This window comes from Pollachius pollachius (assembly GCF_949987615.1).
Source record: "Pollachius pollachius genome assembly, chromosome: 16".
Taxonomy (NCBI): domain Eukaryota; kingdom Metazoa; phylum Chordata; class Actinopteri; order Gadiformes; family Gadidae; genus Pollachius; species Pollachius pollachius.
Window position 1 is genome coordinate 364,611 of NC_136949.1, and position 19,825 is coordinate 384,435.

At 43.4% G+C, this 19,825-nt stretch overlaps 1 protein-coding gene across 1 annotated transcript in view; it reads right to left on the reverse strand.

Annotated features, from left to right (window-relative positions):
• Positions 1-10,638: 10,638 nt before the first annotated feature.
• kcnk10a (potassium channel, subfamily K, member 10a) overlaps positions 10,639-19,825 on the reverse strand; it is a gene marked incomplete at both ends in the record, with an annotated part of 15,262 nt that continues 6,075 nt past the window's right edge. The window contains 5 exons of the mRNA XM_079753402.1: positions 10,639-11,295; positions 12,671-12,813; positions 13,120-13,312; positions 14,590-14,750; positions 16,790-16,907. Of these exons, the coding sequence (XP_079609528.1) occupies positions 10,639-11,295; positions 12,671-12,813; positions 13,120-13,312; positions 14,590-14,750; positions 16,790-16,907 (1,272 nt within the window). The remainder of the gene's footprint in view (positions 11,296-12,670; positions 12,814-13,119; positions 13,313-14,589; positions 14,751-16,789; positions 16,908-19,825) is intronic.

Sequence of the window (19,825 nt, forward strand, 5' to 3'; positions counted from 1 at the left end):
ACACCTCTGTGCCTTCCCGTCGAGAGGAGTGGAGATATGGCTTGATGACTGTTGTTTTCAGAGCCTGTGGGAATACACCTGTGCGATATCGCCACTGCAGGCCACATGAATAAAAAAATATATAATAATATACAAATATGTCAGTGTGTGTGCCCGTGTGTGTATCCAAACACATACACTGCAATTCACATACACACATACAGCTCAATGTAAATCCATAAAAAACTGCATGTTTTGATCCCACGGCCAATTGAGGATATATTCATGAATTATATACATTCTTGTAGGCCTACCTTGAATTGTTTACTATTTTACAGATGTTTGTTAAATTGTAGAGCAAAGATACCCCTAGTGGAAACAAGGAAAATGTTAGATTTTATATTGTTATTAGTTGTATAGGTAAGGATACAAGTCAGTGAACATCTGGAAAATCATTAAAAAAAAAATCAATATTCAAGGACTAGGATGAATATCTAATATGAACACATTCATGAATTCATCCTCAATTCAACATGGGATGTAAACATGCCGTTGGATTTACATTTAGCTGTTCCTCAGTTGTATGTATTGTCTTATTTATTCTGTTTTGTATGAGCAAATAAAATCTCATCAATCTTATGACTGTCCAAGCTCTTCATTTTCAGTAAATAGAAACTAGAAAATGTATATAGAAAATATTAATTCTGTACTTTTGTCATTACAGAAAATACTGTCTTAATATCTAACTTTAACAATGGCAATCCTTACTTTAACATGTGAAAATAAAAATATGCATTCATCAGCGCTTATAGACTTATTTCCAATGGCTTTGTGAGAGAACGGGCTCCGTTCAATGAATTCAAAACCAAAACTGATTGAGCACCGTTTATAAACAACCCTTCCGGGTTTTGTCCGTTGGCTTGTGTCGATACGTCATCTGTAAGAGCAGAACCCCGAACCGATCTGGCAGCCGAACACATTTGGTACTCGCACCGGTATTTTGACTCACTAAGCAAAATGTATACGAGGTATTTTATAGCGATTTGAATACATTATATGCATATATATATATTTGTTAGTTGATGTCTAGGATTTAAACTAGTATTTTCACATACAGTCTTTTATGCTGTGTCTCTCATTTGACATATTTATGCACTTTATGCTGTGTCTCAATCCACGGATCATCCTGAAGAAATGTGGGCAGAGAGCCGCAGCATGAAGGAGACGGTCAACGTTCAACGCCTTCATATCAGGCCCAGACAGTCCATTAGCAGCTGAGAGCTGAATGCCTTTCATAAGAGCTTCACCATCAGACCTTTCTACGTAAACACATCCCTGATGCTGCTCATAGCTGGTTTAAGAACTCGAACGTGTAAATACTTTCTTCATTGCTGATTTCACTTTATATAGCAAAGTAGATTAAAGCACATTACATATATGAACTAAAACTCAATGGTTGTATAGGAAGGTTACAATGAAACTGGGAAAGGCTTTTCTGGAAAGCATCTCTGCGCAGTCTTTAATTTGCTGACATGCCACTCACTCAGACAGCAGAGGGCGCCATACAGACACAACGGATTATTATAAATATTCCACTTGTCTCTGCTGTTGGTGTATGTAGATAACTGTTTCACAGACACAATACTAAACAAAGACCGGCTAAATTGACCATAAATACTCGATTCAAGAGCATACAGCGAGGAAAGGTAACTACTATTTGAAAAAAATAAGAGAAGCAAAACATAATTTAATGATAAGGACTTCTTGGGAAATCATCTTGCAATTTGTTTGTTCCTATTACGCATTTTCTAGAATAAATCAATTTATTTGAAGTAAAATGATTAAAAAAAAAAAAAAAAAAAAAAAAAATAATAATAATAATAATAATAATAATAATAATAATGTCACTGCCATTTCTTCCGGTCCAAACTCCAGTTTCCGGTCCAAACTCGAGTTTGGACCGGAAACTAATAAACTGGGCTGCATCCCAATTAAAAGAGAAGAAGAATTTAAGTTTGATGGTGGTTTCGGCGACTGATTTACAACCACCAATTAACACCAATTAACACACCAGAGAATCAGAACAAGAAGAAGGTGAGCGCTCCGAGGTTCGGTCATGATCACAACACAGTAATGACCTTATGTTGGGGTTAAGTTGTCGACTTTATTGTTATATTTTCTGTATTGTATTGATGGTTTACCCCTTTGAAAACACATTTCACAGTGAGATGAACATGTTCAGACCACAGGGTTCAGACATTACATGAGCAATAGCCTGCTTTTCTTTTTTATTGTTGTAGAAAGCGTTGGGTGGATTTGTTTATAAGCTGTGTGTGTCTTGTGTTCAGGGACACCCTTTTATAGAATTGTCTCGTGTAAATCCTGAGAGAAATGCTGTACCGTCGTGTTGAAAGATCAAATCATAAAGATAAAACTAGAAAAGAAAAATTAAATCTTGTCTTCGTTTATTGATCACATTGGTTTGAATAAATCAGATATATTTAGACTTTGTTTTCATCTCAATTATGCGATGGGACACAAGTGTAAAGAAAAATAAACCTGTTGCAGATATATAGGCTATATTTAGGTACATAAAATGTCGTCTATTGTGTTTTGGTTACAGTTCGACCGTGAGCTTCTGAATTTGAACCACTAGAGGGCAGTGTCCCCGTGCAGGTTAACCAGACATACACCTTACTATACTATTTACATACACTTCACTGTACTCTTTATATACACCTTATCAAAATATTTACATACACTTTACTATACTATTTACATATACTTTACTATACTATTTAAATACGCTTTACTATACTATGTACACATAATTTACTATACTATTTACAAACACCTTACTATACTATTTACATACACTTTACTATACTATTTAAAAACACTTTACTATACTATTAACTCATAATTTACTACGCTATTTACATACTCTTTACTCTACTATTTACATACACTTTACTATACTACTTACATATACTTATCGGGGCAATTGCTCTGTCGCTAGGTTAGACACTTTTTAGAGTTTAACACGGTTTTAAACTCTTTTGTGACGCAAGAAGTCACGTGACGTCTTAAGCTCCATTGCTGAGTCATATGTACCTGTGGTTTAACCTGCAGCTGCGTTTTACCTTGATCTCAATTGCTGTGTCTTCAGAGAAATTCACATCAGACACTAGAGGGCGTATTTTGTGCGTGTTGGTCTAATCTCGAAACTGACGTGGTTTTAGAGGAGACTAAAGCAGTTTGCAGGACGAAACAAGGCTCCATCATAACCGACACACACACACACAGACACACACACACACACACACACACACACACACACACAGAATTTCTTTCATGAATTATTAGTATTAGTATTAATAATAATGTATGATACATTTACACTTATTACACCAGATAGGCCTTCAGTACAATAAAGGCTACAATATATGCCATATCAGAAACCTAGCCTGCGCACTTACACACCAAATATGAGAAATTATAACAACTTACCTGATTGGTGTACCTGATGGACACTATCACTGTCGTGTACACCTTCTATTGCCCTTAGTATATTTGGCATGAGCAGTGATATTTCACGGCTCGCGGGGCCCAGGTCTTGGTTCAGCAATAGCTTTACGCTCTTCCACTTTCAAGCGCTTCCATTGATTTTTTAAATGTGCCGGGCTGCTCGGTCTTCTGCTGGGAAATCTACAGTTGAATGTGTTTGCGAGGTTATCCCAAACAGCCTTTCTTCGGAGCGTGGTGGTGGTGTCTTTCCTAGGATTTTCCACCGTGTCCACAACACCTCAAATGCAGTGCAGCAAATTTAACTTTTGCTCCTCGTTGTAGTTCTCTATCCGCTGTTCATCCTAACTACCCTCTCTTTCTCCGAGAATTTACAGGCGTGAAATTACCCTAATTACTCGCATATTAATTTGTCTACAATTCATTTATTAATCACGTTTGCATACACACCAAGAGAAAAAAATGACAAGTAATTGATTGATTTATTGACGTAGGTGAGGGCAGATTCAGATCCCAGACTCAGATTTCCACAAAAAGTAGCCTGAACTATTTCATAATATATTTAAACATTATTTGCGTTTTATTAAAGGTCCCATGGCATGCTACTTTATGGATGCTTTAATATAGATATTAGTAGGCCCCAAACACAGTATTTGAAGACGTTCCCGAAATTCAGCCGTGGTGCAGAATTACAGCCACTACGAGCCAGTCGCACATTGAGCTTTCCCCAAATGCGCCGTTTAGGTGTCTGTAGCTTTAATGCAAACAAGGAGGAGGGAGGCGGGTCAAGGAGGAGGGTGGGGGTGTGGCCCTGAGCAGCTTGCAGCCGCGGTACCAAGCGCTCTGTTTTTTGGGTGTGTATCTTTAGCCATGTTCTGTAAATATTCTAGAACACACGGGAGTCCTGGAGCTCTATATCTAAATAATATCATATTATACATAGATATCTTTATCATATAATATATATTATCACGGCCAAAAGCTGTGTGAGCCTCCAGACGATATTATGAATCTCAAACGACCGCGTCGGGTTCTCCGACGTCTCTGGTTCTTCCACGTCCACATCAATCTGAAGTAGACTGAACCACGACATGGAGGAGAAAGGGATTGTTGACCGCGTATGTCTCCTGCCGGGGCCTCGCTGCCGAGGGACCGCCGCCTCGGCAGCGGTCAGTGCTTAGGCACCACCGCCTCCTGCAGCGCCGAGGCGGTGGTCCCTCGGCAGCGGGAAGCGGGGCTCAAGTGGGAGACATTCGCGGCCAACAATCCCTTTCTCCTCCATGTCGTGGTTCATGTACTTCAGGTGGAAAAGCCAAAGTTCCTTTTCCCCCAATTCATTCTCAACCATGGCTGAGATAACCCCCACTACAAGTCTCGTTGTGGAAATACCAGAGACGAGAGTCCGACGTGTTATGCGCCATAACACCAACAGCAGAACGGTTATCCAAATAACAAGGAAGTGTACAACACTTGCGTTACAGTCCTGGAGCTCTATATCCAAATAATATCATATAATGCATAGATGTCTATATCATATAATACATATTATCACGGCCAAAAGCTGTGTGCGCCTCCAGACGATATTATGAATCACAAACGACTTTGTCGGGTTCTCCGACGTCTCTGGTTCTTCCACTTCCACATCAATCTGAAGTAGACTGAACCGCGCGCTGCCTGCTGCACGCTGCCCGCTGCTGGGCGGTGGTGCCTCGCGGCAACCGGCAGCAGGCAGCATGTTTGTTGGCAGCACTTCAGGCAGCACTTAATACTTCAGGGAGTCAAAGCCAAAGTTCCTTTCCCCCAATTCCTTCTCAACCATGGCTGAGATAACCCCAAATACGGTCTCGTTGTGGAAAGACGTCAAAGAACCGACGTGTTATGCGCCATAACACCAACAGCAAACACTTGTGTTACATTGTGTGTAATCACACACACACACACACACACATGTGGCACTCGCACGGTCGTGTCTTATTGGCGGGCCAAATTCTCTGGGCGGGCAAGGCAGAGAAAGGGGAGGAGTTTAGATCCTTATGACGACATATGGGACCACTTTCCAAGTGAGCTCGCTTGAGCCTCCGTTTTTTCAAAGGCGAGCAGAACACCTAGTGCTCGTTTTACACCGAACACAAGTTTTAGCCACTGGGGGACCATAGGCAGGCTAGAGGAATACATATTTATGTAGAAAACCTCATAAAGTGAGATTTTCATGCCATGGGACCTTTAAATTAAAGTTCATTAAAGTACTTTACATTCCCATTAACTTATTGTTGGTAATTATAGCACAAAATGCATCCACCATTAAGTTAAGACTGCATCTGCTGGGGTATACTAGAAATCAGAGTACTTCCGATTTCCAAGCAGTTTAACCGAGTTTAACTAGGAATCAGCTGATCCTGTGTGAGTCGTTACACAGCAACCCGTTCAACTTTGTGCGCAGCTGCGTGTTAAACTCTAACCTCGGTTTAAAGGAGTACGGTTTTAAAGCGCAGCACAGCTAGCGCAATGCTAACTGACAGAGCGATTGGCCCATCGTATTCAAATTAAGAGCTAAAGTGTTTATTTATTGCCAATCACGTGCAACAGATTCAACCCACCTGTGATTGGGTTTTACCGGGCGTATTGAAAGGTTCCTGAGCCCATATTTAAAACCGTATTTGGTGTGTCTAAGCGCTATAGCATCGGGTGACCTTGTGGGGTGATTCCTGTCTTAAAGGTTTTAGAGAGGAGAGATCTTGACTGATTTCATTAGTTACGGCCTTGTATATAAATAGGATGCAGTTACTCTCCCTGCTCTGTTGAGGAAGACCAACCAACTTTAGAGAAAATAATCATTGTGTGTGTGTGTGTGTGTGTGTGTGTGTGTGTGTGTGTGTGTGTGTGTGTGTGTGTGTGTGTGTGTGTGTGTGTGTGTGTGTGTGTGTATGTATGTGGGGCTAATATTCTATTTCATAATATAAGCATATCCGTTTCCTTGGCATGGGTTTCGAGGAGAGGGATAGGGCGATAGAGCGATGTCCTTTTCAATAAATGTTTCGGATATTGCTTTGTCAAATCAAAAAAACACAATTATTTTCTGGGTAGTATATCTCTGCCCCACCCCTTACTTCTGTGCTTTCGTTGGAATTACATCTAATTGCGTTAATTTAAAAGCATCTTTTGCTTTTCTTAACTAAGTACGAGTTATCTTAATTATGTAACACGCTTAGTGTGTATTCCAGACACCTCTCGTCCTGTGGTGAAGGAGGATTGAATCTATTGTGAAGATGAGACGTAATATCTTAACATAAGGAATGATGTCATGTTGGAGATTAGCCGTACTAATAAACCGAACAAGGCTATTTTGTTTACCCTGTTTGCTTCAACAAAAAGGCCTTTTGGTTCTTGTTGTATTTAATATTAAACCAACAAAATGACTCCATAGATATTACCTTTTTATGTACTCTGAGCTCATTGTATCCAAAGGAACTGTAGAGAGCACTCGATTTTTTTCTTCTTCGGACATGGACATCAGAACATCAATCAAAGGAGGATTATTTATTGAATCGTAATTGTAAGAGTTGTTTTTCTACTTCGGAATAGATTTGATTCAGAGCTGATGGATCTGAGTTCAACCGACAGGGAGGTTGCCATGGAAACCAAGCAGACTCATGTTTGCCTTGTTAATCCTCTCAAGGTCCTTCAAGGACTTTGAGCTGATTTTGTATGAAAAAAAAAAAAAAAAAAAAGGGTTTGAAAATACATTATTTTGATGTATTTACAGCATTTGGTCCCAAACGTTGTTTAAGTCATGGTTATTGTTATGACCATGGGGTGGGGCTAATGGCCCATGGGAGGAGTTAGGGCAGGCAGGGGTGTGGCTGTGAGTTTGTTTACTACATCTGCCCATCCCCTGTTTGCCTGGTCGCCTGGCGTGATGATGATGATGATGATGATGATGTCTCCGCATCCATCACACCTGCTGAGACCATCTGGCTCAGCAGCCAATCAGAACAGAGACCATCTGGCTCAGTAGCCAATCCCAGCAGGGCTCCTGCCCACTTGCTTCTATGAGCCATGATGGTGCAGAACGTCCATCTGTTTGTGATAAAGTCATATTAAGTGACGCTGACTCACATAATCTTAGACAAAATCTCATATTTATCTGGATCATCCGAAATTCAGTTTCCCAGACATGGCTTTAAGGAGTCTCCCACGATCTTAGTATTTGCAATCTGCTCTCCAGAATGAGGTTTAGTTAGTTAAGTTTTGGAGGAGTGAGGTTTAGTTAGTTAAGTTCTGGAGGAGTGAGGTTTAGTTAGTTAAGTTCTGGAGGAGTGACTGAGGCCTTGAGTCTCACCTGGTCATAGCCGATTACATTTCAGATAAGTGGAGGTGGGATCCCAAATTGACAAAGGAAATTCAAGAAAATTGATATTATGGACCATGTCAATCATCTGAAGATGGGAAGATGTGGTTTAGGTTAGTGATGACTTTTTCTTTTATTATTAATATGAACTAATATAATTAGTATTACTTTCATGTGGAAAAATAATGTGGGATAGGGTTATAACCCTCATGTGAACACCTCTCATAGGGCTCACGTTAACGCGAGCCATGGATCAGAGACACACTGCACTGAAAGCTCATTCAGTGATTTATTCCTGTTTTTATTCCAAAGAGGGGCAACCACTACATTTAATGTAATGCTCGCACAAGTAAATCACGTGACATTTTTTCAAACACTTCCGTCTTGCCAGCAGCGGATGGAGAAATTAAACATTTTGCGTTGTGATGGTATACAATCAATAGCATTAATATCACCATATATGTGCAATCATAGCATGCTCTTTAGTTCAATATCTTCAGATCTTTTTTCAACGTTAACACTTTATTTTATTGATTTTCATCACACAGTATTAGTTCTGTTCAAAGCTAATGCACCCAGCGACGCAGAAAGGCAGAGTGGACACAGCAGGGGGAGGGGGGATCAGGGGGTTATAGTTATGGTTTAAACATGATACTACAGGGGGTTGGTAGTTAGGGTCAGGGTTATGGTTTAAACATGATACTACAGGGGGTTGGTAGTTAGGGTCAGGGTTATGGTTTAAACATGATACTACAGGGGGTTGGTAGTTAGGGTCAGGGTTATGGTTTAAACATGATACTACAGGGGGTTGGTAGTTAGGGTCAGGGTTATGGTTTAAACATGATACTACAGGGGGTTGGTAGTTAGGGTCAGGGTTATGGTTTAAACATGATACTACAGGGGGTTGGTAGTTAGGGTCAGGGTTATGGTTTAAACATGATACTACAGGGGGTTGGTAGTTAGGGTCAGGGGTTAAACATGATGTTACAACAGGGGGTTGGTAGTTAGGGTCAGGGGTTCAACATGATGATACTACATGGGGTTGGTAGTTAGGGTAAGAGTTAGGGTTTAAACATGATACTACAGGGGGTTGGTAGTTAGGGTAAGAGTTAGGGTTTAAACATGATGATACTACACAGGGTTGGTAGTTAGGGTTAGAGAGTTAGGATAGGTTGGAAGTTATGTGTCAGAAGAAGGTATTTGTGTTACTGTAGTACAATCAGAAAAAGCACACATATTTTAGGCATGGGTCATTCGACCATGAAAGTAGAACAATTTCTAGACGCACAAAAAGTACACCAGGTCAGGTATATTTTAGAACTGGAAGCAGATACAGCAATGAATTGAAATAATGCTCTTCAAGTTAGACATCCCATGGACAGCCATGTTCTTGTAAGTTTCCTTCACCTAATCAATACCCATGTGCAGAATAGGATCTGGAATCTTCTCTCAGTATAGGATCTGTAATCTTCTCTCTTTATAGGATCTGGTATCAGTATAGGATCTGGTATCTCTCTCAGTATAGGATCTGGTATCTCTCTCAGTATAGGATCTGGTATCAGTATAGGATCTAGAGTCCTAGCAGCATAGGATCTGGTATCAGTATAGGATCTGGTATCAGTATAGGATCTGGTAACAGTATAGGATCTGGTATCTCTTTCAGAATAGGATCTGGTATCAGTATAAGATCTGGTATCTTCACTCAATATAATCTGGTATCAGTATAGGATCTGGTATCAGTATAGGATCTGGTATCTTCACTCAATATAATCTGGTATCAGTATAGGATCTGGTATCTCAGTATAGGATCTGGTATCAGTATAGGATCTGGTATCTCAGTATAGGATCTGGTAACAGTATAGGATCTGGTATCTCAGTATAGGATCTGGTATCTTCACTCAATATAATCTGGTGTCAGTATAGGATCTGGTATCAGTATAGGATCTGGTATCAGTATAGGATCTGGTATCTTCTCCCCAGATCTACAGTGTGAAACATGTGGACGGAGACAATGTGAAACAGCATTCAGAGTACAATCCTGCTATTGTGTTTGTGTCATGTGACAGAGAATGAGTGTGAGACAAAGTGTAGCAAGGCTGTGAGTAGATCCTTCAGCATCTGATCGAGACCACGTGCCTACCCACTACAGATGTATTTTTGGCATGCCTTGTGGGGTAGGTGCATAATATAAGTTGGAAAAAGGAAAGAAAAAGACATTATTCAGCGTGTCATCTTCGACAGTTTGTCCAATGCATTTATATAATATTTTTCATGGTGTTTTACCAAATTCTTTTTCTCATCCGACATCGACACTTCGGGTCATAAAAAGACATCATTCTAATACATCTCCAGTGCCGCTATTTGCGACAAACTCCAAAGCAGAAAGTTCCAACTGGTAGCAGCATCCTCCTCTGTGGCTCCCATCGGCCCGTCCTCACGTTCATCCATGGCTCAAACTCGCTCAGGGTTAACGAACATTGCATCTGAGCTGCACCTTGACCCTTGGCCTTCTCTTCATCCTCCCAGAGCTCACATTTATTTGGTACAACTGGACTCAGAATCTCTTGGTAATACTGTGCTATCGAGCCTAAGGGAAGAGGCCAACACACAACACACTACGTAGTCCCACGGGGCCGACAGGGGTCAGGGAAAGGGTTTGGGAATCACCCAGAAGTCAGGGCACAGAGCGGGACGGGGCTGTCCCGAGGTTATGCAGTCCGAGCAGAGGGACAGACCCAAGGCACACAGCGGTGGTGATTAAAACTCCTGTGGGAGCGACACAAGGCCTAGGGAACCACGTCCACCATCTCAAGGTTCTCCTCGTTCTCCGTGTCTGTGGAGTGGACCCGTGACCTCGGCGTCAGCAGGAACCCGTTCAGCGGCTTGCACGCCTCCGCGAACAGCGGGAAGTCGGAGAGGCTGGCGTTGCACTCCTTGTTGTCGTCGTCCTCGTCGTAGACGTCCTTCCTCTTGCCCGGCTCCAGCCCCGCCGCGGGGCCACCGGGGTACACGGCGCTGCGCGGCCGCCGCGCCTCCTCACAGATGTTCTTCTTCAGCTCGCGGTTGCGGCCGCGACGGGCAAGCCGCGAGATGGAGCCCAGCCGGTTGAAGATGTTGTCCTCGGACGCCGTGACCACAGAGGCGCCCTCGGCCTGCTCCACGCCGCGGAGGCGCAGGTTGTTGATCTTGGTGTCGATGCTCTCCTGGGAGGGCGTCTTGCAGCCGGCGTCCGGGCCGTTGAAGGCGGCCCGGCGCTCGGGGGACAGCACGTCCAGGGAGACGGCGCGCTGGTCCAGGCCCAGCTGCCGGCGCTCCATGCTGCGGATGGTGGCGGCGCGCTGCAGCTTGTCGTGGACCTCCACGCTCATACGGCGCCGCGTCTCGCGGAACTCGGCGCGCACGTTGGCCTTCCACTCGGCCGCGTGCGCCTTGATCTCCACCACCTGCCGACGCACGCGGTGTAGGGTTAGCACTGTTACTAGTGTTAGTATCATCGTTAGGGTTAGTATTAGTACATCCACAGCCCCGCGGGGTAGGGTTAGCACTGTTACTAGTGTTAGTATCATTATTAGGGTTATTATCATTATTAGTGTTAGTATCATTATTAGTGTTATTATCATTATTAGTGTTACTATCATTATTAGTGTTATTATCATTATTAGGGTTATTATCATTATTTGTGTTATTATCATTATTAGGGTTGTTATCATTATTAGTGTTATTATTATTAGTGTTATTATCATTATTAGTGTTATTATCATTATTAGGGTTGTTATTATTACTGTTATTGGTGTTAGCACTAATTAGGATGAGTATTATTCATAACAGAATGCTATATCTATTGTTTACAATAGTTTTTTAATTAACTTTGGTGTAAATGAGCTCTACAATTACTATATAATATATAATAATGTTATAGATTAAAATATATTATACATTAGAATATTATTTATTGAGGATGTCATGCCCAGCGGAACAGGGAAATAAGGTGCAACCTAAATAATTAAAAACCAACCAACGTTTTCAACAGCATATTTGGCCTTGTGTGTGCCTACAATTTGCCCAATTCTTAACAACATTTGAACCATTTTCCTAAATGGTGAGGAAATACGATGTTTGTAAATACGTGTGCGTAATCATAAGATAATCGAACTAGCATAATCAATGTCCGATAAATGCAGTGTTTCACCTACTGCTAAAGCACTATTCATATAAACGGCTGAATGCTTCATATTAGGGTTAGTTAGTTAGTCAGTAGCTCCACTGAAGGATTAGGGTTAGTTAGTTAGTCAGTAGCTCCACTGAAGGATTAGGGTTAGTTAGTTAGTCAGTAGCTCCACTGAAGGATTAGGGTTAGTTAGTTAGTCAGTAGCTCCACTGAAGGATTAGGGTTAGTTAGTTAGTCAGTAGCTCCACTGAAGGATTAGGGTTAGTTAGTTAGTCAGTAGCTCCACTGAAGGATTAGGGTTAGTTAGTTAGTCAGTAGGTCCACTGAAGGATTAGGGTTAGTTAGTTAGTCAGTAGGTCCACTGAAGGATTAGGGTTAGTTAGTTAGTCAGTAGCTCCACTGAAGGATTAGGGTTAGTAAATTAGTCAGTAGCTCCACTGAAGGATTAGGGTTAGTTAGTTAGTCAGTAGGTCCACTGAAGGATTAGGGTTAGTTAGTTAGTCAGTAGCTCCACTGAAGGATTAGGGTTAGTTAGTTAGTCAGTAGCTCCACTGAAGGATTAGGGTTAGTTAGTTAGTCAGTAGCTCCACTGAAGGATTAGGGTTAGTTAGGGTTAGTTTGGCTCTATTATCTGGGGTTAGGGGGGGTACCTCCTCCTTTGTCTTCTTGGACAGGACCCTCAGCCAGTCTCCGATCATGCTGAGGACGGCGGCGAAGTAGGCCAGGCCCACCAGGATCCAGAACCACACCAGCGGGCGGTACCACTCCCGGTACTCTATCCGCCGGTCGCCCCCTGATCCACACAGAGCAGAAAGCACTCCTATCAATTATTCACCAGTTTGGGACGGGTGAGTAGTCTGCGTTCACCCTCTACTCCTTATGCTAGTTCAGCCACGCAGAGTCTGAAGACAAAGACCCTGAAAACCTTGAATCTGAGACACGATGGACTTAGTGGGTCGTTGTCGGGGTAGAGTTAGTAGTCGTGAAGGTAAGTAGTAGTGAGGGTGAGTAGTAGTTAGGGTCAGTAGTAATGGGGGTTAGTAGTAGGTTTAGGGTTGAGGTCAGGGTTAGTAGATGTCAGGTCTGGGGGGGGTCTCACCGGCCACATAGTCCCCGATGCCCACGGTGGTGAGGGTGATGACCACGAAGTAGATGGCCTCCAGCCCGGTCCAGCCCTCGATGTGCTTGAAGACCACGGCCGGGATGGTGACGAAGAGGATGCAGCCCGCCAGGATGAAGAGCAGCGTGGACGCCACGCGGATCTTAGTCTGGCTGATCTGGTTGTGTTTACGCTGAGAGAGAGAGAGAGAGAGAGAGAGAGAGAGAGAGAGAGAAGCTGAAACATTAGACCGAGGTCATCTTCAGCCACAGCGACCGACACATCTTCACACTAACTCAGCATCACAATCACCTAACCCCACCCTATTTCATCATAACACCTAACCCCACCCAAACTCATAATAATCAAGTTACCCCACCCTAACACATCATCACAATCACCAACCCCACCCTAACTCAGTATCACAACCACCTAACCCCACCCTAACTCATCAGCTAACTAATGGTATGTATTCATGCAGGGAGCGTCACAGCAGACACACGCCCATCTGGGCGTCTGGAGACCTGCAAAGCGCCGGCGGTTACGAGCCATAACTCAGCACGCCGCATTACCAGACACCTCCCTCACGCCCCCCCCAAAGGACATGTCTGCTACCCTCCTGTTGCCTGGCAACATGAATATGCTCCCATTAGATCGGATGACTCATCGCGTTGTATGTTGTTAAAATGAAGTGGCCTGGACAAAGCTGTCTGAGGTTTCAGAGCCACACCGTGTGGACCTGCCCCGGTGCAAAGACACTCGTTGCAGCCCCAGAACGCTGTCAGGTCCAGGCTCTGTGAGGCTCTGTGTGGAGTCGCCAGCAGGGTTGCCAGATTGGGCCAGATTTCCCGAACAATCTGGCAACCCTGGCTGCAGCGCTCTGCACATTGGTTGGGCCAATCTGGCCTAATCTGGCAACATTGGTGCCTCTCCCTCGTGAAGTCAATTCAATTCAATTGTATTTGTATAGCCCTTAATCACCATTACAGTCTCAAAGGGCTTAACATGCCAAATATTTATGACAATTTATTTATGACAATATTTACATTAGGTCCTGCTCTAACATAATGGGATCCAGCAGTCCTACTTTATTACAGCAGAACTTCTGGGAGGCAGATGACACTAAACCTAATCTACGATCCAGCAGTCCTACTGTGTTACAGTAATACATCTTGAGAGAGACTGGGCCGGACAAACTGTGAGTTACAACTTGTGTCCTGATCTCAACTCCTCGCCTCAGGATGAAGCTCTCAGAACAGAGTATAGATTGGAGTGTTTTCATACGGAGCTCTGCTTTCAGACTTTAGATGTTAATCTTAAATCTGATTTGTGGGTCTACACGCACACTTTAATGTCGCTGTTGCAGCACTGCCTTGTGTTATTCCAACACGATGCAGGTCAAGTCAAGGTCAAGTAGATAAGAAGTAATAATAGTAAGATATGAATGTAACAATAAAGTCGGTACCGTACCCTGAAGGTCTTCTCCACCTTGGCGATGCTCTTGACGAAGATGGTCCCCAGCTGGTCCCCAACCCCGGCTAGCAGGAAGCCGAACAGAGGGATCCCGAAGATGGCGTACAGGATGCAGAAGATCTTCCCCCCCTCGGTGCTGGGCGCGATGTTGCCGTACCCTGAGAAACGCACACAGGTACGTGTTAACCAGCAGTGGAGAGCGACGGTTCAGTGTGGACCACAGGTGAGACCTCAGTGCTTTACGTATGTCGCCCGTTTCGACTGGTCCTCATGCCTCATTGGATGTTCACGTAATCGGATTCTGGGCAGGTGAAGATGCGTGACCATCTGTAGGAAAACAGATCTTTTAACAAATCGTTGAGCTATTTTGTGGTGCCGGAGTGATTTTTCTTTATGTGATTTAAACCTTTTTCTTTTATTGCATTGATTTAACTTATTTCTTCATTTATAAGGTTCCGTAGGGACTTTGACTTTGACTCTTTTCGTCTCTCGCTGCCGAGTGGGTAAGGGTGAGGTAATTGAGGGTGGATTGAAATGTGATTTGGAACCCTTCCTGTGTTCCGGAAGGTTCAGGCATTTACTTTTGATAGTAACGAGACATTTAGGTTGATCCGATGTGTTCATTGACATCCTTGTATGTAGTATCTGTGATTGCCTGTGTTACCTATGGTTGTGTGTGTTACCAATGCTTGTGTGTGTGTTACCTATGCTTGTGTGTGTTACCAATGCTTGTGTGTGTGTTACCAATGCTTGTGTGTGTGTTACCTATGCTTGTGTGTGTTACCAATGCTTGTGTGTGTGTAACCTATGGTCAGCACTTCAGAAACAGCCATCCCCCCTTCCCATCCCCTGTTATTTTATCAATTAATGTGGTTATATTACTGCTATTTCATTATAGCGGTTTCCTTTTTCAATTCGGGGCAACGTTACTTTTCCCAGGGACAGATTTGACAGCGATACTGCATTCTCGGGCAGTATGCTATTACGCAAACACGCTTGCTGTGTTCCTGCGTGCTTGCGCAATAGTGCCTTCACGAGCTCTCATTCCACACCGTACAAGACACTGGTAGCGAAGCTGTCTCTGCATCTCAGACATCGCTTCCGCAGGCAACTCTGTCCCCTTTTCTCCCTTTCATTCCAACCCGTGAGCAACGCTAGTCTCCCTTCTCTGCCGAATGCATTTTTGAAAAAAAAGAATAAGAATCAGTTTTTAAAATCCTTAAATGTGATGCATGCCTCCGAATCGTGTGATGCGTCCGATCAGCTGCCGTTGCCAATTATCACACCGTTGGTCTCCCACAATATGCGCTATCATCAGCACAAATGATCTGTCCCCAGGGGCGTAGCGACATGGGGGACCTCTGACCAGCCCCCTGGCCCCCCGAGTCAGATAAAAAGAAATATATATATATATATAATTAAATTTTAATTTTTTTAAATTAAAAAATCCCGAAAGGAAACAGTCTAAAGAAAGCTGAAATATATACACTATTAGTTTGATCTAACTTTGACTTTATTTTTATTATATTTTGACATTATAAATAAATATTGACAATGGAGTCCCCCCCCCCCCCCCCCACAGTAATAATGTCCTGGCTACGCCCCGTCTGTCCCTAAAAGTTAAAGTCCACCATCCCCCCTGGCTTTTTTTACAACTCGACCACTGCCTATGGTAGTGTGTTACCTATGGTAGTGTGTTACCTATGGTAGTGTGTTACCTATGGTAGTGTGTTACCTATGGTAGTGTGTGTTACCTATGGTAGTGTGTATTACCTATGGTTGTGTGTGTTACCTATGGTAGTGTGTTACCTATGGTAGTGTGTGTTACCTATGGTTGTGTGTGTAACCTATGGTAGTGTGTGTTACCTATGGTAGTGTGTTACCTATGGTAGTGTGTGTTACCTATGGTAGTGTGTGTTACCTATGGTTGTGTGTGTAACCTATGGTTGTGTGTGTTGCCTATGGTTGTGTTTGTTACCTATGCTTGTGTGTGTGTTACCAATGCTTGTGTGTGTGTAACCTATGCTTGTGTTTGTGTTACCTATGGTAGTGTGTTTGCTATGGTTGTGTGTGTTACCTATGGTTGTGTGTGTGTAACCTATGGTTGTGTGTGTGTAACCTATGGTTGTGTGTGTAACCTATGGTTGTGTGTGTTACCTATGGTTGTGTGTGTGTAACCTATGGTTGTGTGTGTTACCTATGGTAGTGATGACCGTCCCGGCAAAGAAGAAGGCACTGCCCAGGTCCCAGTGGCTGGAGTTATAGGAGGTGTCCCCGATGGGACTCACCCCCGCATTCACCGCCTCCACCGAGTGCTGCAACACAAGAAGCAAAACACTTAAAAAACGCTTAAAGCAGCCAGTTAAAACACACTTAAAACTATGCATATTTTCACTGTCCATGTGAAGCTGGAAACTCAGTTACTTGTTTTGGCCCAGGTAGCTGGTTTAGTGTCGGTAGTTTGGTTTGGTGTCAGTAGTTTGGTTTGGTGTCAGTAGTTTGGTTTGGTGTCGGTAGTTTGGTTTGGTCCCAGTAGTTTGGTTTGGTGTCAGTAGTTTGGTTTGGTGTTGGTAGTTTGGTTTGGTGTCAGTAGTTTGGTTTGGTGTCAGTAGTTTGGTTTAGTGTCAGTAGTTTGGTTTTGTGTCAGTAGTTTGGTTTGGTGTCGGTAGTTTGGTTTGGTCCCAGTAGTTTGGTTTGGTGTCAGTAGTTTGGTTTGGTGTCGGTAGTTTGGTTTGGTCCCAGTAGTTTGGTTTGGTGTCAGTAGTTTGGTTTGGTGTCAGTAGTTTGGTTTGGTGTCGGTAGTTTGGTTTGGTCCCAGTAGTTTGGTTTGGTGTCAGTAGTTTTGGTCTCAGTAGCAGGTCTGGATCAGAAGCTTTGATGTCAGTAGTTTTGTTTGGTGTCAGTAGTTTGGTTTGGTGTCAGTAGTTTGGTTTGGTGTCGGTAGTTTGGTTTTGTGTCAGTAGTTTGGTTTGGTGTCAGTAGTTTGGCTTAGTGTCGGTAGTTTGGTTTGGTCCCAGTAGTTTGGTTTGGTGTCAGTAGTTTGGTTTGGTCCCAGTAGTTTGGTTTGGTCCCAGTAGTTTTTGTCGGCGTCAGTAGTTTTGGTCTCAGTAGCAGGTCTGGATCAGAAGCTTTGATGTCAGTAGTTTGTTTTGGGGTTAGTAGTTTCCGCCCAATAGCTGTTCTGGAGGCAGCAGCTGGTCTTTGCCCCAGTAGCTTCCTTCGTAAGTATGAAAGCAAAGTCCATAATATACTGGAGAAGGGGAGGGGGTATCATGCGTCGCCACGGTGCCCTGCAGGAGGCTGGGGTGTGAGTGGTCGGCATGACGACCGAGCAGATGGAGCAGCTGTTCCCCCCCCCCCAGTCTGCGTGTGTGGGAGTGTTGTCAGGGAGGAGGCTGAAGGGCAAAGCACTCGCTACTCTACTCAGTTACTGTAACACTTGTTTCACAATTAACCTAACCCCACCTATTTCCACTATTTACCATTACCCTTCTTTATACACTATTAATCTAACCCTCTGGTTTAGCTATTAACCTTAACCTGTGTTACACTTTTAACCTAACCCCACTGGTTTAGCTGTAAACCATAACACTTCTTACACTATTAACTATAACCCTTGCTACCCTTCAACCATAACCCTTCTTCTTACACTATTAACCATAACCTGAACGTTACATAAAACCTGACCGTTGAGAACCCAAAGTTACGATGCAGAGGAAAAAGAGCCAAGTCAAGTCCATTGTATTTGTATCGCCTTCATCACAGTCATAGCTTCAGGCCATATGCTGCATGGTGTGCGTACAGTGACGCTCACACCACAAACACAAACACTACAGTCGCCGGGGGGGCGTTCGACAGACGCTTTTAGTTTTGAGACCATCACCCTACAGCTCTGTAGCTGTGTTTGTGAGTCACACCTCACCACACAGTGAGCTGAAGAGTGTGTCGGTCACTCCACCTCCTCCCTGGAGGAGCGACCTTGTGATGTCATGGAGAACGCGTCACTAACGGAAGGGTGGGATGACGCCATGACACCCAGTATGTAACAAATGGTAATACTGCGAACTCAAGGCTTTTATCCGTGGGCCATAGGCTCATCAGCTTGGTGTAAGCTCATTGGGCCATAGATAGACCTTTATTTCAATCCAATCTTTGAGATTGCTACTTTAAGCTAAGATTTATTTACTACTACTCTGACCGAGACCAGGGGTTTAAGTAACTCCTGTCTAGGTTGAGTTTACTTGACTCGAGGTTAAGGTTGAGTTTACTTACCTCCTGTTTAAGTTTGGGTTTACTTAACCCCTGTTTAAGTTTGGGTTTACTTAACCCCTGTTTAAGGTTGGGTTTACTTAACCCCTGTTTAAGGTTGGGTTTACTTAACCCCTGTTTAAGGTTGGGTTTACTCACCTCCTGTCTAGGTTGAGTTTACTCGACTCCTGTTAAAGGATGGGTTTACTTAACCCCTGTTTAAGGTTGAGTTTATGTAACCCCTGTTTAAGGTTGGGTTTACTTACCTCCTGTTTAAGGTTGAGTTTGCTTAACCCCTGTTTAAGGTTGAGTTTATGTAACCCCTCTTTGGGTTCAAGTCTGATTCAAAGTCGCCGTGTGTGAACTGCAACGGCCAACATGAACAAAAAATTACATCATCCATTTCCTGCATTAATTCGATTGCCCACCCAAAGTGTCGTGAAGACAAAATGGCCGCTATAAGCACAAGGCCGTGGGGTCTACTGCCAGGCACTTCACCTAATAACATAATAAAATAAAACAACGTTCCCCTCTTTATAGTCTGAACGAACGAGTGGCTCTGTATGAAATGATGGATTATTGAGTAGAACGGTCGTTAATGGAGTACAAAGAGAAGGACCTCAGCTCCCCCCTGGAGACAGGGGAGGTGAGGTGGAGGTGAGGTGGAGGTGAGGTGGGGGAAGACTACGGGCTTCACTCCTGGCTCCTTCTCCTGGCCCGCTGCCAAGCTCTGTGTTGATCAGCTGCCCTTTTGCCTCATCGTTCACATCCCATTTCCCCCAGAGTGAGAGGACTCCTAAAGAGCATCACGCTGGACCGTGGAGGCTACTGAATCCTTTGCTCCTGAGTTAAATGCATTGCTACCTTAGAACCGTGGGAACGTTTCTACCTTTTCCTTGTCCAGCTCCTTATATAACGTCATTATTGTATGAAACACATTGATGTTAAATGTTTTAAAAACTGATCTGTGAGAAGCTTAATTCAA